Source organism: Tamandua tetradactyla, chromosome 3 (assembly GCF_023851605.1).
Source record: "Tamandua tetradactyla isolate mTamTet1 chromosome 3, mTamTet1.pri, whole genome shotgun sequence".
Taxonomy (NCBI): Eukaryota; Metazoa; Chordata; class Mammalia; order Pilosa; family Myrmecophagidae; genus Tamandua; species Tamandua tetradactyla.
The window spans coordinates 8,179,963-8,203,211 of record NC_135329.1 but is presented as its reverse complement, the minus strand read 5'-3'; the positions used below and the strand labels follow the sequence as shown (position 1 = coordinate 8,203,211).

Here is a 23,249-nt window from a genome sequence, read left to right as displayed (position 1 = left end):
CGGAAAAAGTGGTGTTTTAGGAACCTAAAATTTATCTGGTGGGTAGCTTGCAGGTAACTCAGAGGATTTTGGTATAATGGCCCAAGAAGGGCAGGGGTAGCTAGCAGAGACAGCAACCATGGTATGGCTGGCCCTGAAAATTATTTCCTAACCTGGCCTCACTTCCTGGAACCTGGGCGGGCCACTGCTAGAAGGTGCTGCCCAGCCTCTTGGGGTGGTCACTGTTTTTCTCTGGCAAGGTGGCGCTGTATTTCACAGCCATCTTAAGAAGGGCTGAGACAGAGCACCAGGGCCTCCCATGCTCTCATCCCAGCTCTGTCCAAGTTCATCAGTTTCCTGTTACAAGCAGGGCACTGCTTTTTAGGTTCCGGGGACTAGAGTATGGGAATGACCAGAATTGCTAACAGCCACATCCACAGGAGAAAGGGCTGTCAAAGTCTCATGGCTCTTGACGTTCTGTTCCTTTTTAGGCCTTTCCTAAGAAGCTTGTGGCTTTCTCCACTTGGATCGATCGGACCCGCTGGGCCAGGAACACCTGGGCCATGTTAGCCATCTTCATTCTGGTGATGGCAAACGTCGTGGACATGGTGAGCTCCTGCTGTCCGAGATCCTGCTGTCCTCGTTGAAGGAACACCTGCCCACCCCACAACATTCTCTCCATGGAGAAGGGCTTCCATCTTGACCAGCACAAGCAGTTTGTTGAGTGGTTTGTCACCCTCTTCCTCCACCATTAGAAACAGGTTTGGAGTGACAATGAGGTTCCTGAACAGATAGATCATTCTGGCCAAATGGAGGGGATCTTTTCTTTTGTCCAGGAAACTTCTGAGACTGATTTGTTTCCCTATGGTTCCTTCCCCTCCCAGAATCCAGGAGCCCCATATAACCTTTGCTAATTACTTTATATATATTAACTCATTTAGTCTGTATGACACTCCTAAGAGGTCAGTATTATTATCCATGATTTCCTATGAAGAAACCAAGGCTCAGAAAATTCACTTCCTCTAGGTCATATAGCCAATAAGTGACAGAGCCACCTGAAGTGGTTCTGATTCCCTATCCTGAGTCTTCTTTCCCCATACCTCCTTGCTCAAGGGAGACAACTGTTGTGAGCATGCTGAGTATATTAAATATCCCTTACAGTGTGACTAAGCCAGGTATCTTTCAGGACCATGAAAGTGTTCCTGTCCCACTAAAAGATCCTGCCTCTGTTTAGTTCTCACCCATTTGAACAAGCCCAGGTCTTCGCAGAGGTGGGTCAGTGGGGACAGGAGCTTCAGAGCCCAGATAGCTGGGGATAGACAAAAACACTTTCTGTTCTGCTTTCCTGTTTTCTCTCCTCGATTCATGGAGAAGCTAGGAGGCTTAGGAGAAGGCACCAGATGCTTTCTTAGGGACAAGGGACAGGGATGGGAAGCCCAGATCTATCAGTTCAAAGTCACCATTTACTAAGCCCCAAGAGTAGGTCCAGTGGGTAAATGGAATCAAACAAGTAGGATGTGCTTTGTATTGATTGTGTCTCCTCAGCAGTGGAATTGGCGAACAGAGGAGATAGTGAGCTTCCCCAAAACAGAAGTGTTTGAGCAGAGCCCAGTGGCTATCGCAGGGAAGCCAAGAGTGGAGGTTTTCTGGCTCCCACGGCCCCTCCACTCTGATGTGAGGCAGACCATACTGGATTTGAGGCCTAAAGACTTGACTCCAGGTTCTGGCTTTATCACCTGCCAGTGGTGCTACTTGGGGCCAGTTCAGCCTTCTGAGTTTTTGTACATCCGGGCAAGACTATTCAGAGAATTTGTGTGAAAACCAAATGAGATGACGGTAAAAGCTCTTAGTAGGAATTACTAATTTTTGGCTGAGTATTCCCTAGGGAATTTTCCCTTCTCTCTGAAGGAAAATCAGCCAACAGGACACACGCCACTGTGTTGCCTCCTCTGACCAGTGTCTTCCCTTCTCTTGTGCCCATGTTCACCTCCCAACAATCCCGGCCCCCAGCTCAGCTGTCTCCAGTACTACAAGGGCCCCAACAACAGGACTACAGAGACGCAGGAGACTGTGGACGGCTGTGTGGAGAACCCCAAGTATTACAACTACGTTGCTGTGCTGTCCCTCATTGCCACCATCATGCTGGTGCAGGTCAGCCACATGGTGAAGCTCACGCTCATGCTGCTCGTCACAGGGGCTGTGGCCGTCGTCAACCTCTATGCCTGGAGCCCCATCTTTGACAACTATGACCACAAGCGCTTTCTGGAACATGAGTAAGCCAAAGGCCTGACTGTGGATCCATACTGTCTCCTTCCCCCAAATCTCCATGTCCACGTCATGGGACTGCACTGAGGTGGCTTTATGCCTCCAGGGCTAAGCAAGACCTTGCATGGGAATCAGGGTTCTTGGCTTCTCACAGACAGGCCGTGGGTTGGCTGTGATCTTTCATTCTGGAGCAGTGGAAGATATAGGATGTCCCTGGGTCTGAGAGGCTGGGCATCAGCCTCTCAGAAGGGGCCTGAGTGGGTGATGATCTGTCCAGCAGCTTTCTTGGGGGAGCCTTAGAGAAGATGCAGGTGTTTTCCACCCCTGGGCTCAACGGCACCAACAGGTGAGTTACTCCTTTCCCATCTTATCTGCATTGTGTGTTTCTGTAAGATGATTTTAGTTTGGATCTGGACATCCTGGCCTACTCAGTCTGATTGGGTGGATGGGATAAAGAGGCTGGACTGAGGCAATGAGAGAAGGAATGGTTAAATGGATGACAGCGACATCTAACTGGCTGGCAGGACAGACAGGTGGCAGAACAATGTAGAAGAAAGACTACTACCTGCAGAATTAGAAGACCAGGATTCTTACCCTGCCCCAATCTAGTTCTCTATTGGGACCACAGGCAGGTCAGTTTTCCTGAATCTCAGCTTCATCTTTTAAGGGAGATATAGGGCTAGAAGTTCTCCAACATTTTACCTCAAAAATTTGATGAGACCTTCAAGTTAAGTTAAAAAATTAAAAAGATCGCCTAATAGAAGGTGGATAATTGCCCTGAATAGGCTCTTCACACGAGATCTCTAAATGGCCAATAACACATTAAAATGCATTGAAGCTTATTATATATCAAGGAAATGCAAATTAAAACCACAGTTAAATGCCACCACACACCTACCAGTTTGGCAAAACTGTTAGCTTCCTAACTTGTCCCCAACTCATGGTGGGAATATAAATTAGTACAACCTATGAACCAGAAATTTCATGTTTATACATATGCCTCAGGATGTATGTATAAAAAATGTTCATGGCATACTGTTCAGACACCCAAACACCTAAAACTAATTGGGGAAAAAAAAAACCACATGACGTCTCATCAACTGTAAATGGATATATAATGTGATTTATTCACAGTGGAACACTATACAATTAGAGGGAAAAGTCCCCTCCAAGGGGGAAACATGGGTGCTTCTAGCTGGATTACTCTGCCTTGTAGGTTGCCCCTGGTGCCTTCCAAGTACTCGATGACAGCGATGATGTTCATCATGATGCTGAGCTTTTACTACTTCTCCCGCCACGTGAGTGCCTGCACACTCCCCCTTTCATTTTTTGCTCACAACCTAGCAGGGCCTCCTGGAAAAACAGTCCCAGGGTTTAAAACCCAAGCTCCTAAGGAATGCTTGCTACCTTTACCCAATGTGGCATGTGACCCTGGTCAAGCCACTGCCCTCTCAGCATTCTGGTTTCCTTCTCATCAATGCAAGGAAAACCCTGAGCTCTTCCTTCTTTCTCCAGGACGCTGAAGGGGGAGGAGAGTGGGTGAAGTGCTGGCACAAAGCCTCAGAACCCTACATTCACGCTTGCTCTGCAGGCCACTGGCAGTGACCGTGTAGCCAGAGAAGGGGAAGGAGAATGAGAGGAGCTGTAGAGAGGACTTACTGCTCCATGTTAGCTCAAACGCCACCCAGTGGTACGCCAGGGGAAGCACAGCCTTTCCAAGTCATCTCTTGAATAAAATAGTGCCTGGAAATGGGGATTTCACTCTGGGCTGGGGAACCTCCACTACTACACCACCATCCACAGGTCAGAGCTTTAGCTAAAATTAGGTCCCAGGAGGCCCAACATCTACAGCAGGTCTCCTGGATCTCTACTGTAACCACAGAGCTTAGGATGTCTGCCTTTAAAATTTAGTGAATCCTTTTATGGATCTATCTTCCCTTGCCATTTAGCAAAACTCCCAGTGTTTTTTAAGTAGGAGCCTGCCATTCAAAGTCCTGTTTTTCTTCTTTCTATCAAATGGCTAGCTTAGAGCACACACCTTGCCTGAGTCTGTGTCCACAGGTGGAAAAGCTGGCACGGACCTTGTTCATGTGGAAGATTGAGGTTCATGACCAGAAGGAACGTGTCTACGAAATGCGACGCTGGAACGAGGCCTTGGTCACCAACATGTTGCCTGAGCACGTGGCACGCCATTTCCTGGGTTCCAAGAAGAGAGACGAGGTGAGAGTTGTGGCCTCCTGCTGCAGCGTGGAGCTGGGAGGCTGCCTGGCCTCACTGCTCTTTCTGCCAGGGCGGTAGGCCTCTGGCCCAGGCCTTCTCACAACATGGCATTAGGGTCTGGTGTAGGGCTGAATCCAACCAGCAACTGCAATAGGAACAGAAGAGAATTTCAGGGACCTGTTTCTCAAGGGCACTGTCAGAGACATTTTATGTCCGGTGGCCACACTTCTCTGTGAGGCTATTTCAGAATACCTGCACCTTGGCCAAAGCCCAGCTGTCAGGTGATCTTCTTAAACAGAATGGTCTAATGCATCCCTTCCCAGCCACCGTACCCTCCTCTTCCTCACAACTGGGGCTGTGGAGGAACGAGAGAGGCTATTTTCTAAGTATTCAGAGCTGGGATGATCTGGGAGAGGTGTGTTCAAGATGCCGAGCGTGTGCACCATGTGTGTGGAAGATGGGCTCAGTTCTCTCGCACACTGGCCTGTCAAATGTTCTTTCGGCACTGTTACCCTGCCCTTTCCAGGAGCTATACAGCCAGTCCTATGATGAAATCGGAGTCATGTTTGCCTCCCTGCCCAACTTTGCTGACTTCTACACAGAGGAGAGCATTAACAATGGTGGCATTGAGTGTCTGCGCTTCCTCAACGAGATCATCTCCGATTTTGATTCTGTGAGTTCCCATCCTGCCCCCACCTCCTGCTGTAAAACTCCCCTGTCACTGATTACATCCCAGGATGGGTCACAGAAGTCAGAGCAGTGAGAGAATAAACAGGCTACATTTTTGCAGACAAGCCCCTCCCGGTAATGTAGGGACTTTTGCCACCACCCGGAAATCCTGAGGTCTGAGGGGGTGAGGCCTGGGAAATCACCCACAAGTTGAAAGGGTAAGGACTGGACCCTCTGATTCCTGTGAAGTTCAGATTCAGTAACTATTCATCGGACAAACCATATACCAGGTAATATGCTTTTATGTACATGCTCGACCACTCGAGGAGATTGGTGATTTTATTCTAATGTTAAGATTATGTTAACTAAGGCTCAGACAATTAAGAAATTTGCCCAGGATCAAATGGCAGAGAAGTGACAGAATAAAGTTTTTACAAAAAAGCATCTCTTGGGTGTTTTGTGGGGTCTTTGGCAAATTTATCGTTTAGTTGCCTCACTCATCTCCTGTAACTGTTCTGACAATTCTCTCTTCCGTTACCTTGTTCTCAGCTGCTGGACAATCCTAAATTCCGTGTCATCACCAAGATCAAAACCATTGGCAGCACCTATATGGCAGCCTCAGGAGTCACCCCAGATGTCAACACCAATGGCTTTACTGGCTCCAACAAGGTAACTGCCCTCAGTGGCTCAAGAGAGGAGCTTGGGCCCTGTCCCACAAGGCACACAGAGGCAGCCCCCTCCTAGCATGTGGAGAAGTTACAGAACAGGTTAAGTACTGCTGTGTGGAGGGGTCACTGACACATACCACCAAGAGATACAAGTATAAAGAGAAAAGTAAGCAGAGAACAGATCACCCTCCTTCCCCACTAATCTTCCTGTTTTAATTTTTACAACTGTCTGAGGCTGCGCTGCTGTCATCCTATCTGATGGATGAGGTTGAAGAAGCCACTCCACATCTTGCTTATAATCTAGTTCAGGAATCAAAACAGGGACCAGTACACAGATGTATGGATGAAGTGGTGAGGGGACCTGGCCCATGGTCATATATATGGCAGACAGTGAGCCACCGAGCTGGATAAACCCTATGCCCACTGCCCAGCCTTGTACTAGACCTACAGGCAGCACCCAGGTGAACTGAGAGGTTGCCGGCTGCTTTGTGGGAAGACGCAGAGGACAGTAATCTGGGAAACCACCTTTACCTTCAGGCTGATGTTAAGGGCAGGAAGGAGGTGGGCCTGGGCCTCTGCTAATGCCTGCCGTCTGCTCTCTGGCCCAGGAAGAGAAGTCAGATAAGGAGCGCTGGCAGCACCTGGCCGACCTGGCTGACTTTGCACTAGCCATGAAGGACACGCTTACAAACATCAACAATCAGTCCTTCAACAACTTCATGCTGCGAATAGGTAAGGGCTCCAGGCTGGCTGGCCCCTTGGATTTCGGGCAGACAAGCAGGAAGAGCTTAAGACTTGGAAGGAGCTGGGGCAATCAGGCTGGAAGGACTCACAGGCTCTTAGAGCTGGAAGGGACATGAAGGACCTCAAGCACAGTCTCTTTTCTAGATGATCAAACAGAAATTCCAATTGCTGAAGTGATGGCCCGCTCTGCCCTTACTGTTTATGATGCTAGCCCTGCTTTCCTCCTCAGCCTGGCTGGGGAGTCACAGTTTCTTGCCTCCCTTCCTAAGGGGGTTCTTTGCATGCTGACGGCTTTGCTTGACTCAGTCCAGTCTGCCCTTCGAAAGCCAGTCAGAAGTTCATGTCACCTCCTACTGCAAACCTCAAGGGCAGGGATAACAAGGGACCTCACTCCACTGGGCAAGGGTGCAGAGGACTAAGAGAATGAGGCATGTATTAGAGAAACTAACTGGGGGTGTCTGATATTTGTCAAACACATGGTGAGGATCGGATAAAGAGGAACCATGATTTCTGCGCTCTGGGAGCTTAGAGTTCAGTTTGGAGAGAAGAGTTGAGGAGGAATATGGTGTACTCTATAAGAAGTTGATGGTCGGGTCAGATAGTGAATCTCGTAAAAGGGGAGTTAGCAGAATGGAAAGGACAAGGTTTGGCGTGTAGCTGTGCTGAACTTTCTACCTCTTTCCTCAGGCATGAACAAAGGAGGGGTTCTGGCCGGGGTCATTGGAGCCCGAAAACCCCACTATGACATCTGGGGCAATACGGTCAACGTAGCCAGCAGGATGGAGTCTACAGGGGTCATGGGCAACATTCAGGTACATCCAGCAAGGCAGCTGAGCTTACTCACATTCAGAAAATGGGAATAAAATTGGGACAGCATGTGGTTTGCCACAGAAGCTGCCCTCCTTATTCTATTGCTCTAGAATACTATTAGCCATGCTATGACAGGGGATGGGTAGAAGAGAGGCCTCTATAGCTAGCCTCAGTAGAAGGGAGAAAATAACCTACAACCCAACTACAAATTCTGGATGGGAGTATCCTGCTTCTTGGTCTGAACACTTTGTGCCTCCAGTGGCACCCTACCTCCACCAATCTTGCATCTGTTTCAGCTGGATTTGGCAGAAAAGCTCTAGGATTTGGATGGGCAAGGGGATAGAAGAGCAGGGAGAAAGAGTTCCCAGATGAGAATGCAGCCACGGAGGCAACCTCTGGCTATCCTAGGAGAGAAAGAACTAAGAGCATGAGGGAGGGCTCTGGGCACACTGCCCCGTGACCAGCTGCTCTGTCCCATGCCCTTCGGTGGGTGGGGTGGAAGGGGCTTGACCCATGGATCAGGGCCACTCACAGGCCCATCCCCTAAGCCCCTCCTCTCATCCTCAGTCTAGGCTCACTCTGTAACCCCAAACTTTCTACTCTGTTTTCCCTCTATAGGTGGTGGAAGAAACGCAAGTCATTCTTCGCGAGTATGGCTTCCGCTTTGTGAGGCGGGGTCCTATCTTTGTGAAAGGGAAAGGGGAGCTGCTGACTTTTTTCTTGAAGGGGCGGGACAGGCCCGCAGTCTTCCCTAATGGCTCCTCTGTCACACTGCCCCACCAGGTGGTGGACAACTCCTGAAGGGCCTCTAGCCCCACAAGAGTCCAAATAGGAAGGGGAATCAGAAAAAAGATTTGGGAAAGAACAGACAAGTCCCAGCATTCCCATACTGTTGAAGTGCACACACAGACTTCAGGTTTAAAAATCTCCTCAAGCCTTCATTTGTCCGTGGATATTACGTGAGCTCCAAGGGTGGCCCTACTGATCATCAGTGTGCCTGCAGCTTCTCCCAGAGAGTAGGAGTCCTTAGTCCTCAAACAGTCCTTCCAGAGCCCTCATTCCAACCCAGCACTTTCTCACCTCAAGAGGCCATGGCCACTGTGAGCAGGAATGCATGAGGTGGAGCAAAGCTGCCTTTCTTTGCCTTTGGGCTGGAAACAGAGGTGAGGAAGCCCTACTTATGAGGAGAGGAGGGAAGGGTGGCTATGCTGGTAGAGGCTCTGCTCCCTGCTGGACCTTGCAAACAGTGCTTTTCATTTAGAAAAGAGCTCCATCTGGTTATCTGATGTCTCCACAGGGTCTGAGTTAGGTTAACTGGCCTAGTCCTGATAATCTTGAAAGGTTCTTCTGGAACCCCTGTCACCTTAGTCATGAGAGCAGAAAGTGCAATATTTCCTTTTACCTGGTTGGGTGGGGGGTGGGAGAATTTATTTCTGAAAGAAAAATATATAAACAGATCTTCTACATTTATATTTTTAACCTTCTGTTAAAAAACACCTTCCAATATTGCCTTGCCTTCTGAGCTCTTGCTACAGTCGCCTTTGCTACTGCTTTAAAAGACAATTTACAGGTATTGAAAAAGAACAAGACTGTTTTATTAAAAGCTTTGTTCAACTTGAATGTGATCATTGGGAAAATTCTGTTACTACCTCTTGTCTGGAAGGTTCTAAGTGCTTTGCTAGCTTGTGCTGTCTGTCCCTCCCACATGCCTTGAAGGCAAGCGCTTGAACTAGGACACTCTTCTCAATAGTGATCCAAGCTGGCTTGACCGAACCCTATGAGCTTCCCAGGTTACTGTGTGACCATTGGGTCACAGAAGTGGCCATTTTAGAGTGAGGCCTGGACATGGGTCTAGGCTATGGGTAGTAATGGAGCAAGGGAGGGGAGAGACGGGATTTGAAATGGCAGGATTGAGCCAACCAGACCCAGGTTTCCAGATCTGTGAACCAGCTGATACACACTTACTCCATGAGCCAGGTAACAAAAAAAATGCCAGCAGATGCATGGTTATAGGGAGAACCAAGGTACACTAAAAGACTAGGAGATGGAAAAGAAAATGGTAGATACAGCCACGGCCTTGAACTTGAATTGGGAGGAGCGATAAAGGTGGGAAGGGAGGAAGTAGGGAGAGAAAAGTGGCAGCTTCCCTTTGCAGTGACAATTGCATTTATGGAGAGATTTCCAAGCATGCTTTTTCATAGCTAACAATATATCACTTTACTGAAATGTTTTAGGAAACAAATTATTAAATACATAGAGCCTGATTGTTTTATCCATAGTACTTCCTCATACGGTATTCTTTATAAAGCCGTGGTCTAGAATACACTGCTCCAAACCAAAGACTAAACACCCCCCCCTTATCAATACAACTCACCTCCCACCATGAACCTGGAGTGTTCTACGAACTTCCTTTACAAAAGTCTCAAACAGAAAATGAACCAGAATTACCTAAAATGTCCATAAAAGGTAGAAATACACTTTAGTTGAACGGTATGCCTTCTGTCATTCACAAAATGCCCTCTATTGTCCCACAGACCATTTTGGTTTTCAGTTAAAATGTACAATCAAATCAACTAATCCTTCAAAAAACAGATGAGCAGGAGCACTGTAACAACTGAAAAATCAGAGAATGGCCCCAAAAGCCAAAGTCTATAGACTCTTCCATTATCCTGAGGAGGCAATCAGATGTCTGATCCTATAGCAAAGCCAGTCCCCAGGCAAGGCTCTGAGTCTTTCATCAGTATCAGCTCTCAGGACCTTGCCTGAGACCGTGCACAATACTATCTTACTCACTTTTGACGTGTTCCCAATGAAAATATTTTAGGAGGATATGCTGAGATCCAACTTTTCTCCTCTTGCAAACGAAGTAAACACTTTATGTAGGGACTTAGTACGAAACAGATTTTCATGGGATGTTTGTTGTTCTTCCCATGAAGATGATGGTTCCATCCCTAAAAAAAGAAAGATTCTATCAATCTCCTTCAATGCAACTGGAGGACTAAGAACTAGACCACTGACACTGGACACATGGAATTTTAAGGCAGGGGACTTAAAACAGACACTGCCCAGGGTCTTCTAAAACCTATGGTGTGAATGCGGCAGCTTCAAACTTTCTGCCTCCTAAAAAAATTTTATCCAATTTTTCATTGCTGCCTTTGTTACATTACTATGCTACATTTAGCCAAAACAAGTTCACAGCAAATATTTCTCTCAGCCAGCTCTGAAAATTTTCCATTTGAGAACACTTTAGAAAGCTAAGTGCATACTGACTTACCACGTCTATTTGGCTTCACCTTAGCTCCATTCACTATAAATGACCCGATAACTTTAAGTCAAGTCAGGTATCTTCAAGAGGATCGCCAATGAAAAGCAAATTATAAGGTTAAGGACACTGGTGGTGATGGTTGTGGTGGCAAGGAGGGGGAGGAACTAGAACAATTATGTTTACTGTTTACAAAAAGAGGGAGAATTGGTAGAAATTGCAACTCTTTATTCTGAGTATATTTATAGTACATAAATAAAGAAGTCTATTTGATGTATCCTACCTGTTTTATCCTCTATTTTTAACTTGAATAAATTAGAGTATAATTTCCTCACTGAAGCATCCTTCCTCTTACCTTGATATGTAATGGTGACATCAGTTGGAAGAGTTATTGTGAGGTCCTTGTACATCAATCTAGCACAGAATGGAAAGGACTGACTCTTTGGCTCCACTTTGTAGATAAATGACAGCAAGTTGCACAGTGAATTTCTCTGCAAGGGCCCAGCAAGAAAGGCTGCAAAACCACTCTAATGGGGATGGGGTTCAAACAAACACAAAGAAGGTGAGGACTCTCGCTTCAAAGGTGCTGGACACACGTCTAGCAAAAACAGGGCCCATTAATAAATAAAACATCAGGGAAAGAAATGAGGTACAGAAAAGGACTAATGAAAGTGATTTATAAGATAAATAAGGATCAGTGGCAGCCTAGAAAGGCCTTCAGGAAGCAATTAATAAATGGCTGAGGGGCCTGGGGAGGACGATACTTCTGCTGAGAATTTCATGAACACTGCTTTTGTGCTTAGATGCTTTATGCCTGCATTCTCATAACAATTTAGGTTTATCTCACTGACACCTGGGAACTGCCCAATCATTCTAAATGATAGGGTGTGAAAATGCTAAGCTTATAAGGGTCTCTTATTCTCTATTTGTGTTAATTTCCTATCTACGTTATTCACCCCAACCCTAGCTCTAATTTTGTAACCCAAAGAAGATAGGCCAGATTATAGGGAAAGATTAATGGTATTCCTCTATGACATTTCAACAACCGTTATTCTCTTTCTGCTTTACATCTATCTCCAAGGTTCACCAAAGCACTTGGCACAGAGTAGCTCTTCTATAAATCCTTGCTCAATTAGAGAAACTGTTCTGTTACTTTGTGAGAGGCAGAAAAGTTCAAGGATAAAAGCTTGAGGACTACTATCCCAAATGAATAATCCCTTAACCAGTACCCAGGCTTTTAACTTCAATTCCAGAGTTTCAAAAGCCTAAGAAAACAGGTTGAAAAACAGCTTAAACATAAAAGAAAGACGTTTTAGAAGGATAATGGTCAAACTTCTGGCTCAGTGGTTCAGTGCTAAATGTTCACCTGCCATGCAGGAGACCTGGGTTTGATTCCTGGCCCATGCACCAAGAAAAAACAACAAAACAAAACAACCCAGCCACAAAACCTTTGGGCTTAGTTACAGAACATGTAAAATAACAAAAGAAAATCTGTCCCATTTTTTTTCCTTTTAAGCATAACCTGGACCCATAAAATGAGCCCAGACCAATACCTGAAGTTGATCTGCCTGGTACTTTCTCCCAGAGTAAGCATTTAGGTATTCAGAGAGACTGAACAGGAAGTGCTGAATATCAGTCTGTAAGTATTTTGCAGCTATCTCTTCGAGGGGAATGAAGACTGGAATTGAATGGTGATGTATCCGAAGTGGTTTCTCTATGATGAGGTCCACAAAGTAAGAATCCAGGAGGTTCCCCTCAAAAGCAGTGCTGATGCAGACACAGACTCCTCGGCTGGTTAGTTTCCCACTGAGTCCTGTGACAAACAATAAGCCAATACCTCTCAGGAGATGACACCAGGGCCATAGCTTACTGACCCACACATCCCTAGCAGCTTCCTTAGGGCCAGGATCTACAGTATGTGCTCAAATGGTTGCTGAAAGAATGAACATGATAGGTTCTTTCTTGCCTTGACTCTAGCTCACTTAATGAGTGTGAATAGTAGGAAAAAAGCACATAGAATGACTCCTAATCACCAAATTATTGAGGAAAAGATTTTGAGAATTTCAACTTAGTAGTTCTCTTTGTTTCTGAATGTCAAATAATTTATGATAGTTCCCAGTTGTTCCCACAATCCTCTTGTGACAGAGACTGGAGAATAAATTTCCATTTTAATGGTGAAACAGACTTGAGTGTTTTAAACTATTTGACTAATGGCATAAAACAAGCCAGCAGTAGAGGAAGTTCTGGTCCAGTGGTCCAAGCAGATATCAACCAATCTTCTGCTGTACAAACAGGCCAATCTTGAATATAAAGCTATGCCTATAAACAGTGTGCCAGCTTTGTGTGTGTGTACTGGGGGTTTAGAAGGGGGCAAAATAAATGCTCATGAAATGAGACTGGGACTAACAATAAAACCAACAGAGACAGAGTGATTCAGGTCAGAAAAAAAAATAACACCTGTAAAACGATATGCCTGCAGAATGGCTTTCACATTTTTCCGTTTTGTTTCCAAAACTTCTTGCTCACTGATCTCCAAGGCTTGGTCAGGGTCTACACTGGCAGTAGATGCTTTGACCTACAAGATACGCAGCAAATCAAACTGGGCACAAAGGAGTATAACACAAAGTCCCTGCCCTCACATAATGGGGTAAAAGCTAAATGCAAAAGAAATGCTATTAATAGCCATCCAGTTAGTGCTATGAATGCACAGTAGAGAAGAATTTTGTGGGTCACAGTGCTACAACTCAGAAGTAAAAACTGGACTGCCCTAAAGAACGAGTAGGATTTTGGTGGGAATGGGGAGTATTGTGAGAGGAGGAAAAGAAAAGGTGTGAGTACAAACATCTAGTATGAGTGAAACAGATGGCTGCGAAGAGGAAGGCTGGGAAGGTCAGTTGGGGACTGTGCCAGAAGGGATTCAAGAGTCTGGATGAGAAATGTGGAGTTTCAGGCTTCTAGCTACCTCATGGTAGATGGTATCAGACTAATCCTCTTCTGTGAACGTTTTTATACAAGCTGGATAAAATATCAAATATAAAGAAGAAGGCAAACAGAAAATGGTTTGAAGGCATCAGAAAATACCCAGAATGCACAGAATTGAAGAGTCCTGATAAATGTTCTAAAGTTAGTTGAACCTTCCCTGCAGCTTTTACTCTCAGGGCATTTGGTGATTTGTATCACAAGGCAGATGGACCAAAGAGAAAGCTTCAGGCTAGACTTTGCATCAGTCTTCCTATGTCCAGGAAACAAAAACTGGAGGTCAAGTTTACCAAAGCAATCTTTCAATGGGCCAAGATCTCACAGAAAAGGGAACCCAACATTCTGCACGCAACATGCCCTCTAGCCACGTGCCAATTCTTAAACTGCGTATGTGTGACAGAAAGAAGCTGCTAAAGGTGAAAAGCTAAGCAGGAATTTTGGTAGTTTCACAGTACTGGGAGACAAAAGTAGATGTCTAGGGACTGCCAATGAAGAGGAGTCTTGAAAAAAATGTCCCCCACCTCCAGACTTTGAATTGAGAGTCCTAAGAACGGCTCTACCCTAGGAGTAAGGAAAACCAGGAAATAAACCATCTCAACTGGATTAAGGTGCTATGTCTATATGCTGTCTGTTTGTTGAAAAAAACGTTAATTCACTCTAGAGGAAGATAACATAATTGAAAGCCCTTATACTTATTCATACACAATACCCATCACTGAATAAAAAAATTACGAGAATTTACAAGGAAAAAGGAAAAAAGAAAACAACAGAAACAGGTCAAAGGGAATTCACTAGTGGAGTTATCAGGCATGGCCTTTAAAATAGATTGAATGATGGCGAACTCAATCCAAAGATTTAGAATCTATAAAAAAAGAATCAGCTGGGGAGGAGGCAAGATGGCAGCTTAGTCAGATGTGGAATTTAGTTTGTCCTCCAGAGCAGCTAGTAAATAGCCAGGAACAGTATAGAACAACTGCTGGGCTTACATAGGTGACCGGACACACAGCATACACCAGTCTGGACAAGCTGGGGCAACTGAGACCCCACGCAGAACTGTAAGTACCCCAAGCGTGGAGACTGGTGCCCCTCCCCCACAGGCATGCAGGCTGGCTCCCTGAGAGGAAAGGAAACAGACTTTACTAGCAGCAAGGGCTTAGCTCAACCAAGCTCCACTTGCAGAATTAACAGATTCTTACTACTGAAAATAGGCTCCCAGCACAAAGAAACCTACAATAAACATTAAAGGCACCAGGACTTTTTTTGCCCTGGAAGAGAGGGGGCAGGGCTGACAGAAAAAAACAAAGACAAAAACAAAAAAACCCCAACACCTTTTGAGTCAGCACAAAATATGCAAAAGGGCTGGATCCAGGGTTCCAGGACGATGGCAGAACAGGATGGGTCAATTTCACCCCTATTCCAAGGAGCAGCTAGAGAAGAGATGGGAAGTCGACTGAGATAGCGATTTTAGGATGTAGGTGACCTGGGTGGGTTTTTACACCATATAGGGAGGTCCTGGTTACAAAAGCTGAAGAACTGAAATACAGAGAACTGGAGACTGTTCAGCTAGTGCAAACAGCCTAATGCACCCCTTTCCAAACAGAAGCCTAGAGCCCTCAGGGGTACACGGATGGGGAGACCGGGACCAGGAATGGTCTAGTTCTATGTCCCCCACACTGCACCCTGCTCCTGCACTCCAAGGTCTGCCCGTGCTGCACCCCGTTCCCACGGTCCCCACACCACACCTACACAACCCTGCAAACTACACCCCATACTCAAAGGCACCAGCGTAGCATCCCCAACCTGCACCTATACCTGTGCTGCAACACATCACCACACTGTTGTGCCTTGCCCTGCATCCTGCTCCTCAAATCGTATACAACACCACTCTAAAAGAATTATACATCATGATCAAGTGGGATTCATACTAGGAATGGAAGGGTGGCTTAACATAAAATCAATCAACATAATACAGCACATTAACAAATCGAAAGGGAAAAATCACATGATCATAATCAACTGATTCTGAAAAAGCATTCAACAAAATCCAGCATTCTTTTCTGATAAAAAAACACTTCAAAAGTTAGGCATCAAAGGAAACTTTCTCAATATCATAAAGGGCATATTTGAAAAACCTATAGCCAGCATCATACTTAGTGGTGAGAAATTGAAAGCATTTCCCTTGAGACTGGGGATGAGACAAGGATCCCCACTGTCACCATTATTACTCGACATTGTGTTAGAAGTACCAGCGGAAGCAATTAAACAGGACAAAGGAATAAAAGGCATCCAAATAGGAAGGGAAGAAGTAAAACTTTCATTATTTGCAGATGACAGGATCTTAAACTTAGAAAACCCTTGAGAAATGTACAGTAAAACTACTTGTAGCTAATAAACAAATTCAGTAAAGTGGCAGGATACAAGATTAATGTACAAAAATCAGTAATGTTCCTATATACAAGCAATGACCTATCTGAAGTGACAACTAAGGAAAAATTCCATTCAGAATAGCAACCAGAAGAATTAAGTATCTAGGAATAAGCCTAATCAGGGATGTCAAGCACTTAAATGCAGAAAATTATAAAAAACTGCTAAAAGAAACAAAAAATGACCTAAATAGATAGAAAGATATTTCATGTTCATGGATAGGAAGGTTGAATATCGTCAAATTGTCAATTCTACCCAAACTGATCTTCAGATTCAATGCAATACCAATAAACATCCCAACAACCTACTTTGAAGACTTGGGAAAAATTGGTTATCATATTTATATATAAGGGAAAGAGACCTCGAATAGCTAAAGATATTCTACAAAAGAAGAGCGAACTGGGAGGTCTATCACTTCCTGACTTTAAAGCTTACTATAAAGTCACACTGGTCAAAACAGCATGACACTGGCACAAAGACAGAAGGACTGACCAGTGGAACAGAAGTGAGAGTGCAGAGATTGCCCACCAAATTTATGGACATTTGATCTTTGATAAGGCCCCTGTTCTAGTTTGCTAGCTGCCGGAATGCAATATACAAGAAACAGAATGGCTTTTAAAAAGGGGAATTTAATAAGTTGCCAGTTTACAGTCTAAGGCCTAGATAAGTCCCAATTAAAGCAAGTCTGTAGAAATGTCCAATCAAAGGCATCCAGAGAAAAAAATCTTGGTTCAAGAAGGCCGATGAAGTTCAGGGTTTCTCTCTCAAGTGAAAAGGCACATGGCGAACACAGTCAGGGATTCTCTCTCAGCTTCAAGAGCACATGGTGAACATGGCAATCATCCACTAGTTTTCTCTCCTGGCTTCCCATTTCATGAAACTCCCTGGGAGGCACTTTCCTTCTTCGTCTCCAAAGGTCGCTGCCTGGTGGACTCTGCTTCTCGTGGCTATGTCATTCTGCTCTGTTCTCTCTGAATCGGTTTCATTTTCCAGAATGTTTCGTCTTTTATAGGACTCCAGAAACTTCTCAAGACCCACCCAAATGGGTGGAGACATGTCATCACCTAATCCAGCTTAACAACCACTCTTGATTAAATCACATCTCCAGGGAGAAGATCTGATTACAGTTTCAAACATACAGTATTGAATAGGGATTATTCTGCCTTTACAAAATGGGATTTTGATTAAAATATGGCTTTTCTAGGGTCCAAACATCCTTTCAAACCAGCACAGCCCCCAAATCCACTGAACTGGGACAGAATAAGTAGTCTTTTCAATTAATGGGCATGGGAGAACTGGATTTCAATAGTCAAAAGAATGAAAGAAGATCCCTACCTCATACCCTATACAAAAATTAATTCAAAATGCATCAAACACTTAAATATAAGAGCCAGCACCATAAAGCTTCTTGAAAAAGTAGGAAAACAGCTGCAAGATCTAGTAACAGGAGGTAGCTTCTTAAGCTTTACACCTAAAACACAAGCTGTGAAAGAAAAAAAAAGACATGGGAACTTCTTAAGATCAAGAGCTTCTGTGCCTCAAAGTGAAGAGGGAGCCAATTCAATGGGAGAAAATATTTGGAAACCACATATTGGATAAAGGCTTGATATCTGTGGACATAAAGAAATTATATACCTTACCAACAAAAGAATACACAACCCAATTATAAAACGGGCAGAGGAAATGAATAGGCACTTTTCTGAAGAGCAAATACAGATAGCTAGAAAGCATATGAAGAGCTGCTCATCTTCACTGGCTATAAGAGAAATGCAAATTAAGATGACAATGAGATATCACCTCACACCCATAAGAAGAGCTGCTATTAAACAAACAGGAAACTATAAATGTTGGAGAGGATGTGGGAAAACTGAACACTTATTCACTGTTGGTAGGAATGTAAAATGGTTCAGCTGCTGTGGAAACCAGTTTGACAATTCCTTAGAAAACTAAATACTGAGTTGCCCTATAACCCAGCAATACCCAGAAGAGTTGAGGGCAGTGACACAAACAGACATTTACACACCGATGCTCATAGAGGCCCTATTTACAATTGCCAAGAGATGGAAATAACCCAGGTGCCCATCTAGGGACGAGTGGATAAACAAAATGTAGTATATACAGACGTTGGAATATTATGCAGCATTTAGACAAAATGATGTCCCCAAAACATATGACAACATGGATTAACCTTGAGAACATAATGCTGAGTGAAATAAGTCAGATACAAAAGGACAGATACTGTGTGATTCCATTATTATGAGTGAAAAAGCTGCCAGTGTTCTGGAGCAGCTAGAAGGAAAAATCTAAGTTGAAGGCATGGTAGCCTATGACAAACTCTGTGAACTGTGGCTACTTGAAGTGTGCTTTGTAAATTATTGCTTTTTTTCTTTATATATATATGTTGTATTTTATAACTAAAATGGTTAAAAAAAACTAGTTACAGTAATATTAGGTAAAATAAGCTGACATCAAAAATTTGAAAATATTTAGTAACATAGCTCACTACTATAGCAAAGCTGATATTTGTAATAAATTTTTACTTGATATTTTGAGAATGCACACAGTTTTGATAGTTAATCAAATGGTATTTAAGATGCTATTAATATTTCAAATTCAAGTAACTGATATCTATATTTATAGATTTTTTCCTTCCTTGCTTTAATTGGTTTATGAAACATATTGTACAACAGGTTTTACAGTGATTACTTAGATTTTTTTTTTAGTATGCTTAAGAATAAGCTAAATAAGATACCCATTTTAGGTGGTTAAGATTTCCACATGTTATGTGTCTTCATATTTTCCTGAAATAAGGAAAATATTCAGTAACATAGGTCATTACCATAGCAATGCAGATATTTATAAAAACTTTCTACTTGATACTGTGAGTTGTGACAGCTGGTCAAATGGTATCTAAGTGAGTTTTTAATATTTAGAATTTAAGAACTTCATTATTCGAATATGTAATTTTTTCCCTGGTTGCCTTGATTTTAAATTGGTTTACAAAACTTACTGTGCAAACATAGGCTTTACAATGATTATATGGATACTTTATTTAAATATGCCTACGGTTAAGTTAACCGTTTTTGGTGGTTCTACATGCATTGTTTGTTTACTTAAATAAAAAATATATACATACAAAAGAAACTACTGGGTGGGCCATGATGGCTTGGCAGGCAGAATTCTTGCCTGCCATGCCGGAGACCTGGGTTCGATTCCCAGTGCCTGCCCATGTATGAAAAAAAAAAAAAAAAACTACTTGGCTCTAGGCACAGCAACACTGGTGGGTGGCAAGAAAGTGACAAGAAGGTTTGGAAGAAAATGATGGAAATCATGACCCGAGAGGTGCAGACAAATGACTTGAAAGAGTAGTCAATAAAATGATTCCAGACACCAGCAATTGAAGCTAGTGTATAGGACACAGAAAAGACTTGCCAATCTATCTATCCTCTCCATGATATGCTGTCAGAAAAGTAAAAATGCTGAAGAAGCCCAAGTTTGAATTGGGAAAACTCATGGAGCTTCATGGTGAAGGGAGTAGTTCTGGGAAAGCAACTGGAGATGAGACAGATGTTAAAGTGGAACAAACTTATGTATATAAGCCACCAGCTCAAGAATCTGTTTAAAATTCAGACTTTAAAAAGTGACAAAAGTCTTATTTATGAAAAGAAAGCCTAGGTAAGGATTGTCTGCTTTTAGCACCTAGAAGAGGGAGGTCTGCCTCCTGGGAAGTACAGGGGGCATTCAAACTCCTCTATACAGGGAACTCCAGAACAACTAACAAGCACAAGACCAGGAAAAGACACAGACTTAGAAAAGACAGGACCCAGGACTTTACATTTGCCTTGGGAAGACTTTCCCAATAAGAGGGGTGATACTCAAGAAAATATGTCTTATCACCAGCTGGTTACAAAATCAAGAAACAGACATCTTAGGTGATAAATCCCAGAGTTAACATTTTAAAATATTAAAATGTACAGTGTGCAACAAAAGAGTATAAGTCAAACAAAGAAACAAGAAATTATAGCCCATTCAAAGGAAGAGGATGAAAATCCAAAACACCAACAAAGAACAGATTGTGGACATTATGAACAAAATTCATCTTAAACATGTTCAAGGAGATGAAGGCAAATACAAAGAAGTAAATAAAGGATATCAGGAGAGCAATGGATGAGCAACATGAGAAGCTTAAAAAGGAGAAAGCAATTTTAAAGGAACCAAACAAAACTACTGGAGCTGAAGATCACAATAACTGAAATGAAAAACTCCCAGGAGGCTTTCAATAGTCAATTGGAGCTGGCAGAAGAAAGAAGCAGCAAACTCAAAGACAAGACAATTGAAATGAGTCAGCTTTGAGGAGCAGAAAAAAAAAAATTATCAAAAATGAAAATAGCCTGAGACCTCCATGACACCATCAAGTATACCAACATATGCATTATGGGAGTCTCAGAAGTAGCAGGAAGAGGCAGAAGGAATATTCAAGTAAATGACACAGAACTTCCCAAACTTAACAAAAGACGTGAATATGCACATACAAGAAGCCCAGAGAACACCAAACAGTACAAGCATGAAAAAAAAATACACCCCGTCATATACTGATCACACAGTTGAATTCAAACGACAAGGAGAGAGTTCTAAAAGCTGCAAGAGAAAACATGTGATGTACAAAGGAGTCCCAATTAGAATGCCAATTTCTCATCAGAAACCATGGAAGCAAGAAGACAGTGGATGGAAATACTTAAAGTGCTGAAATAACACAACTGCCAACTAACAATTTTATATCCAGCAAGACTTTCAACACTTCAAAACTGAGGAAACAGTAAAATATTTTAAAAGCTGAGGGAGTTCATCACCACTAGACTGCCCTATAAGCAATGCTAAAGACTGAAAGACTGAAGTGAAAGGACACTGGACAGAGGTTCAAAGCGGCATAAAGAAATAAAGACCTGCAGAAAAGGTAAAAATTTGGATAATTATAAATGCCAATGCTATGGTCTGGTATTCCACTTCTCTTACCTCCTAGAGCTGCTAAAATGCAAATGGATAAAAATTAATTATAAATCTTTGGTTTTGGACATACAATGTACAAAGATATAAGTGGTAACAAATATTTAAAAAGGTGATGGGACAGAGGAGTAAAGGAAAAGCACATGCGTATGCTACTGAAGTCAAGTTGGTATTAAACTAAATATAATTGCTATATAGTTAGGGAATTAAATTTTTGTTTTTGTTTTTTTAATTGAACATAACAACATAACAAACATTCTTACCATATGATTACTCCATTCTTGATATATAATAAAAAACTCACAATATAATATCATTACATAATTGCATAGTCATCATATGATCATTTCTTAGAACATTTACATCAATTCAGAAAAAGAAATAAAAAAAAAAAAATTCATACATACCATAGCCCTTATCCCTCCCTTTCATTGATCACTACTAAATTCATTCTAACATTTGTTTAGTGTATTACATTTTAACCCATGGTTAACCCACAAGGAAAATAAATGAAAATTTAAGCCAGATAAAAATGAGAAGCCACTCAATATGGCATAAAACAAAAAAATCAAATTAATACAAAAAGCATGACCCACCTATATGCTGTCTACAGGTGACTCATCTTATATTCAAAATCACAAGTAGGCTGAAAAGAAAAGATGGGAAAAAATAGACTAGGCAAATAGTAATCAAAAGAGACTGGGGTAGTTATACTAAAATCAGATAAAACAAACTTTAAGTTAAAAATAGTTAGGAGGGGACTTCTGAGAAGATAGCTGAATAGAGTAGCTCGAGATTAGCCCTACTCCATGGAAAAGTTAGAGACAGGACAGGAACTGAGAAGCAGAAAGCTGGAGTCTGACACAGAAGCACGTAGCCCGCGGGAGTGCACGGACAGGAGCACAGGACTAGGAAGTAAGCCAGACCACACTCCTTGGGCATGCTACCCTCACCAGCATAACCCTATGACCAGTGACTCACCCCAAAACCCACGCACCTGAACCTCATCACCTGTTCTCATTCCCTGCACTCTAGGCGCCAGTGCATGTACCTGCCCCACACCTCCACCCCAAGTGTAGCCCAACCCATCCCTCCTGCACAACCCCCCAGCACTACCTCCATCTCCCTGTTCCCTGCAGGCTGGTGCCAGTGAATAAAGTTTGCGGGCACTAACCTCAATACCTAAGCTACCTATTAAAAAGCTACAGTGGTAACCGGACTTCCAGGTCAAGATGGCGGCTTAGCAACGTGTGTGTTTTAGTTCCTCCTCCAGAACAACTACTAAATAACGAGAAACAGTACAGAACAGCTCCTGGGGCCACGACAGTGACCAGACACAGAGTGTACCCCAGTCTGGACCAGCTGGACAAGCTGCAAGCACCCCCCAAAACCGTGAGTTCCCAAAGCTGCAGCGAACAGCACCCCTCCCCTACAGGCCGCTTCCCAGAGGGGAAAGGAAAGGACTTTACCAGCAGCAGGGACTGGGCACAATCAAATGCCAATTGTGGAACTAATTAACAAATTCTGACTACTAAAAATAGGTCCCCAGCTTAGGGGAACCTGATCAAAGCGGAGGTTGCTCATTTTTGCCACGGGGCCAAGGGGGCAGGACTGACAGAAAAAAGGGGGAAAAAAAAGAAGGAAACAGAAGTTTTTGTGGCTGTGTATCTACAAAGGCTTGACTGCCTCTGGATACAGCGGCAGGACTTTTCAGGCTGCAACTGCCCCAGACATAGGCAGAAGTGAGCTCTTTTGGGGGCTTGTCTGGAGCCTGTGCCTTCCCCAGGGGAGGGGTGAAGCCCCACCCAGGTGGAATCCCTCCACCAAGGAATTCAGACACCAGGGCTTGGTAATTTGAAGCCATTAAAACCAGCCTACAACCTCTCCTCTGTCTCCACCATGCCCCCAGCAGGGAGAGTCTGCCAAAGTTAAAGGTACCGCATCATCTTATGCTGGTGGGACCTGCAGTCAGACAAGCGCCACATACTGGGCAGGATAAGAAAAACAGAGTCCAGAGACTTCACAGGAAACTCTTTCAGCCTGCTGGGTCTCACCCTCAGGGAAAACCGACGCAGGTGACTCTTTCCTCCAGATAGGAGGCCAGTTTGGTCTGGGAAAAGCTGGCTGGGGTCTATAATATCTAAGTAGATCCTCCTAAGTGCGTGTCGGGGGGAAGGCACCACACAAGCAGGGCAAGAAACAAGAAAACAAGAACTGAAAAATTT

The 23,249-nt window shown here is 43.5% G+C and overlaps 2 protein-coding genes across 7 annotated transcripts in view; one reads left to right on the top strand and one right to left on the bottom strand.

Moving 5' to 3' along the window:
• Positions 1–8,975, top strand: part of ADCY3 (adenylate cyclase 3) — a 110,246-nt gene extending 101,271 nt beyond the window's left edge. The window contains exons 12-21 of one of the 3 annotated variants that reach the window (XM_077152283.1): positions 471–587; positions 1,990–2,252; positions 2,525–2,590; positions 3,461–3,542; positions 4,306–4,464; positions 4,991–5,137; positions 5,683–5,802; positions 6,410–6,533; positions 7,233–7,357; positions 7,974–8,975. In XM_077152283.1, the coding sequence (XP_077008398.1) occupies positions 471–587; positions 1,990–2,252; positions 2,525–2,590; positions 3,461–3,542; positions 4,306–4,464; positions 4,991–5,137; positions 5,683–5,802; positions 6,410–6,533; positions 7,233–7,357; positions 7,974–8,156 (1,386 nt within the window). In that variant the 3' untranslated portion in view covers positions 8,157–8,975. Of the gene's footprint in view, positions 1–470; positions 588–1,989; positions 2,253–2,521; positions 2,591–3,460; positions 3,543–4,305; positions 4,465–4,990; positions 5,138–5,682; positions 5,803–6,409; positions 6,534–7,232; positions 7,358–7,973 lie in introns of those variants that run through there. The other 2 variants (XM_077152282.1, XM_077152284.1) reach the window with 2 other exon arrangements.
• The window catches only part of CENPO (centromere protein O), a 75,287-nt gene continuing 55,380 nt past the window's right edge, over positions 3,343–23,249 (bottom strand). For all 4 annotated transcript variants that reach the window (XM_077152289.1, XM_077152288.1, XM_077152290.1 and 1 more), the window contains 5 exons: positions 13,075–13,192; positions 12,171–12,430; positions 10,973–11,144; positions 10,149–10,306; positions 3,343–4,609 (listed from right to left, as the gene is read on the bottom strand). In XM_077152289.1, the coding sequence (XP_077008404.1) occupies positions 10,176–10,306; positions 10,973–11,144; positions 12,171–12,430; positions 13,075–13,192 (681 nt within the window). In that variant the 3' untranslated portion in view covers positions 3,343–4,609; positions 10,149–10,175. The remainder of the gene's footprint in view (positions 4,610–10,148; positions 10,307–10,972; positions 11,145–12,170; positions 12,431–13,074; positions 13,193–23,249) is intronic.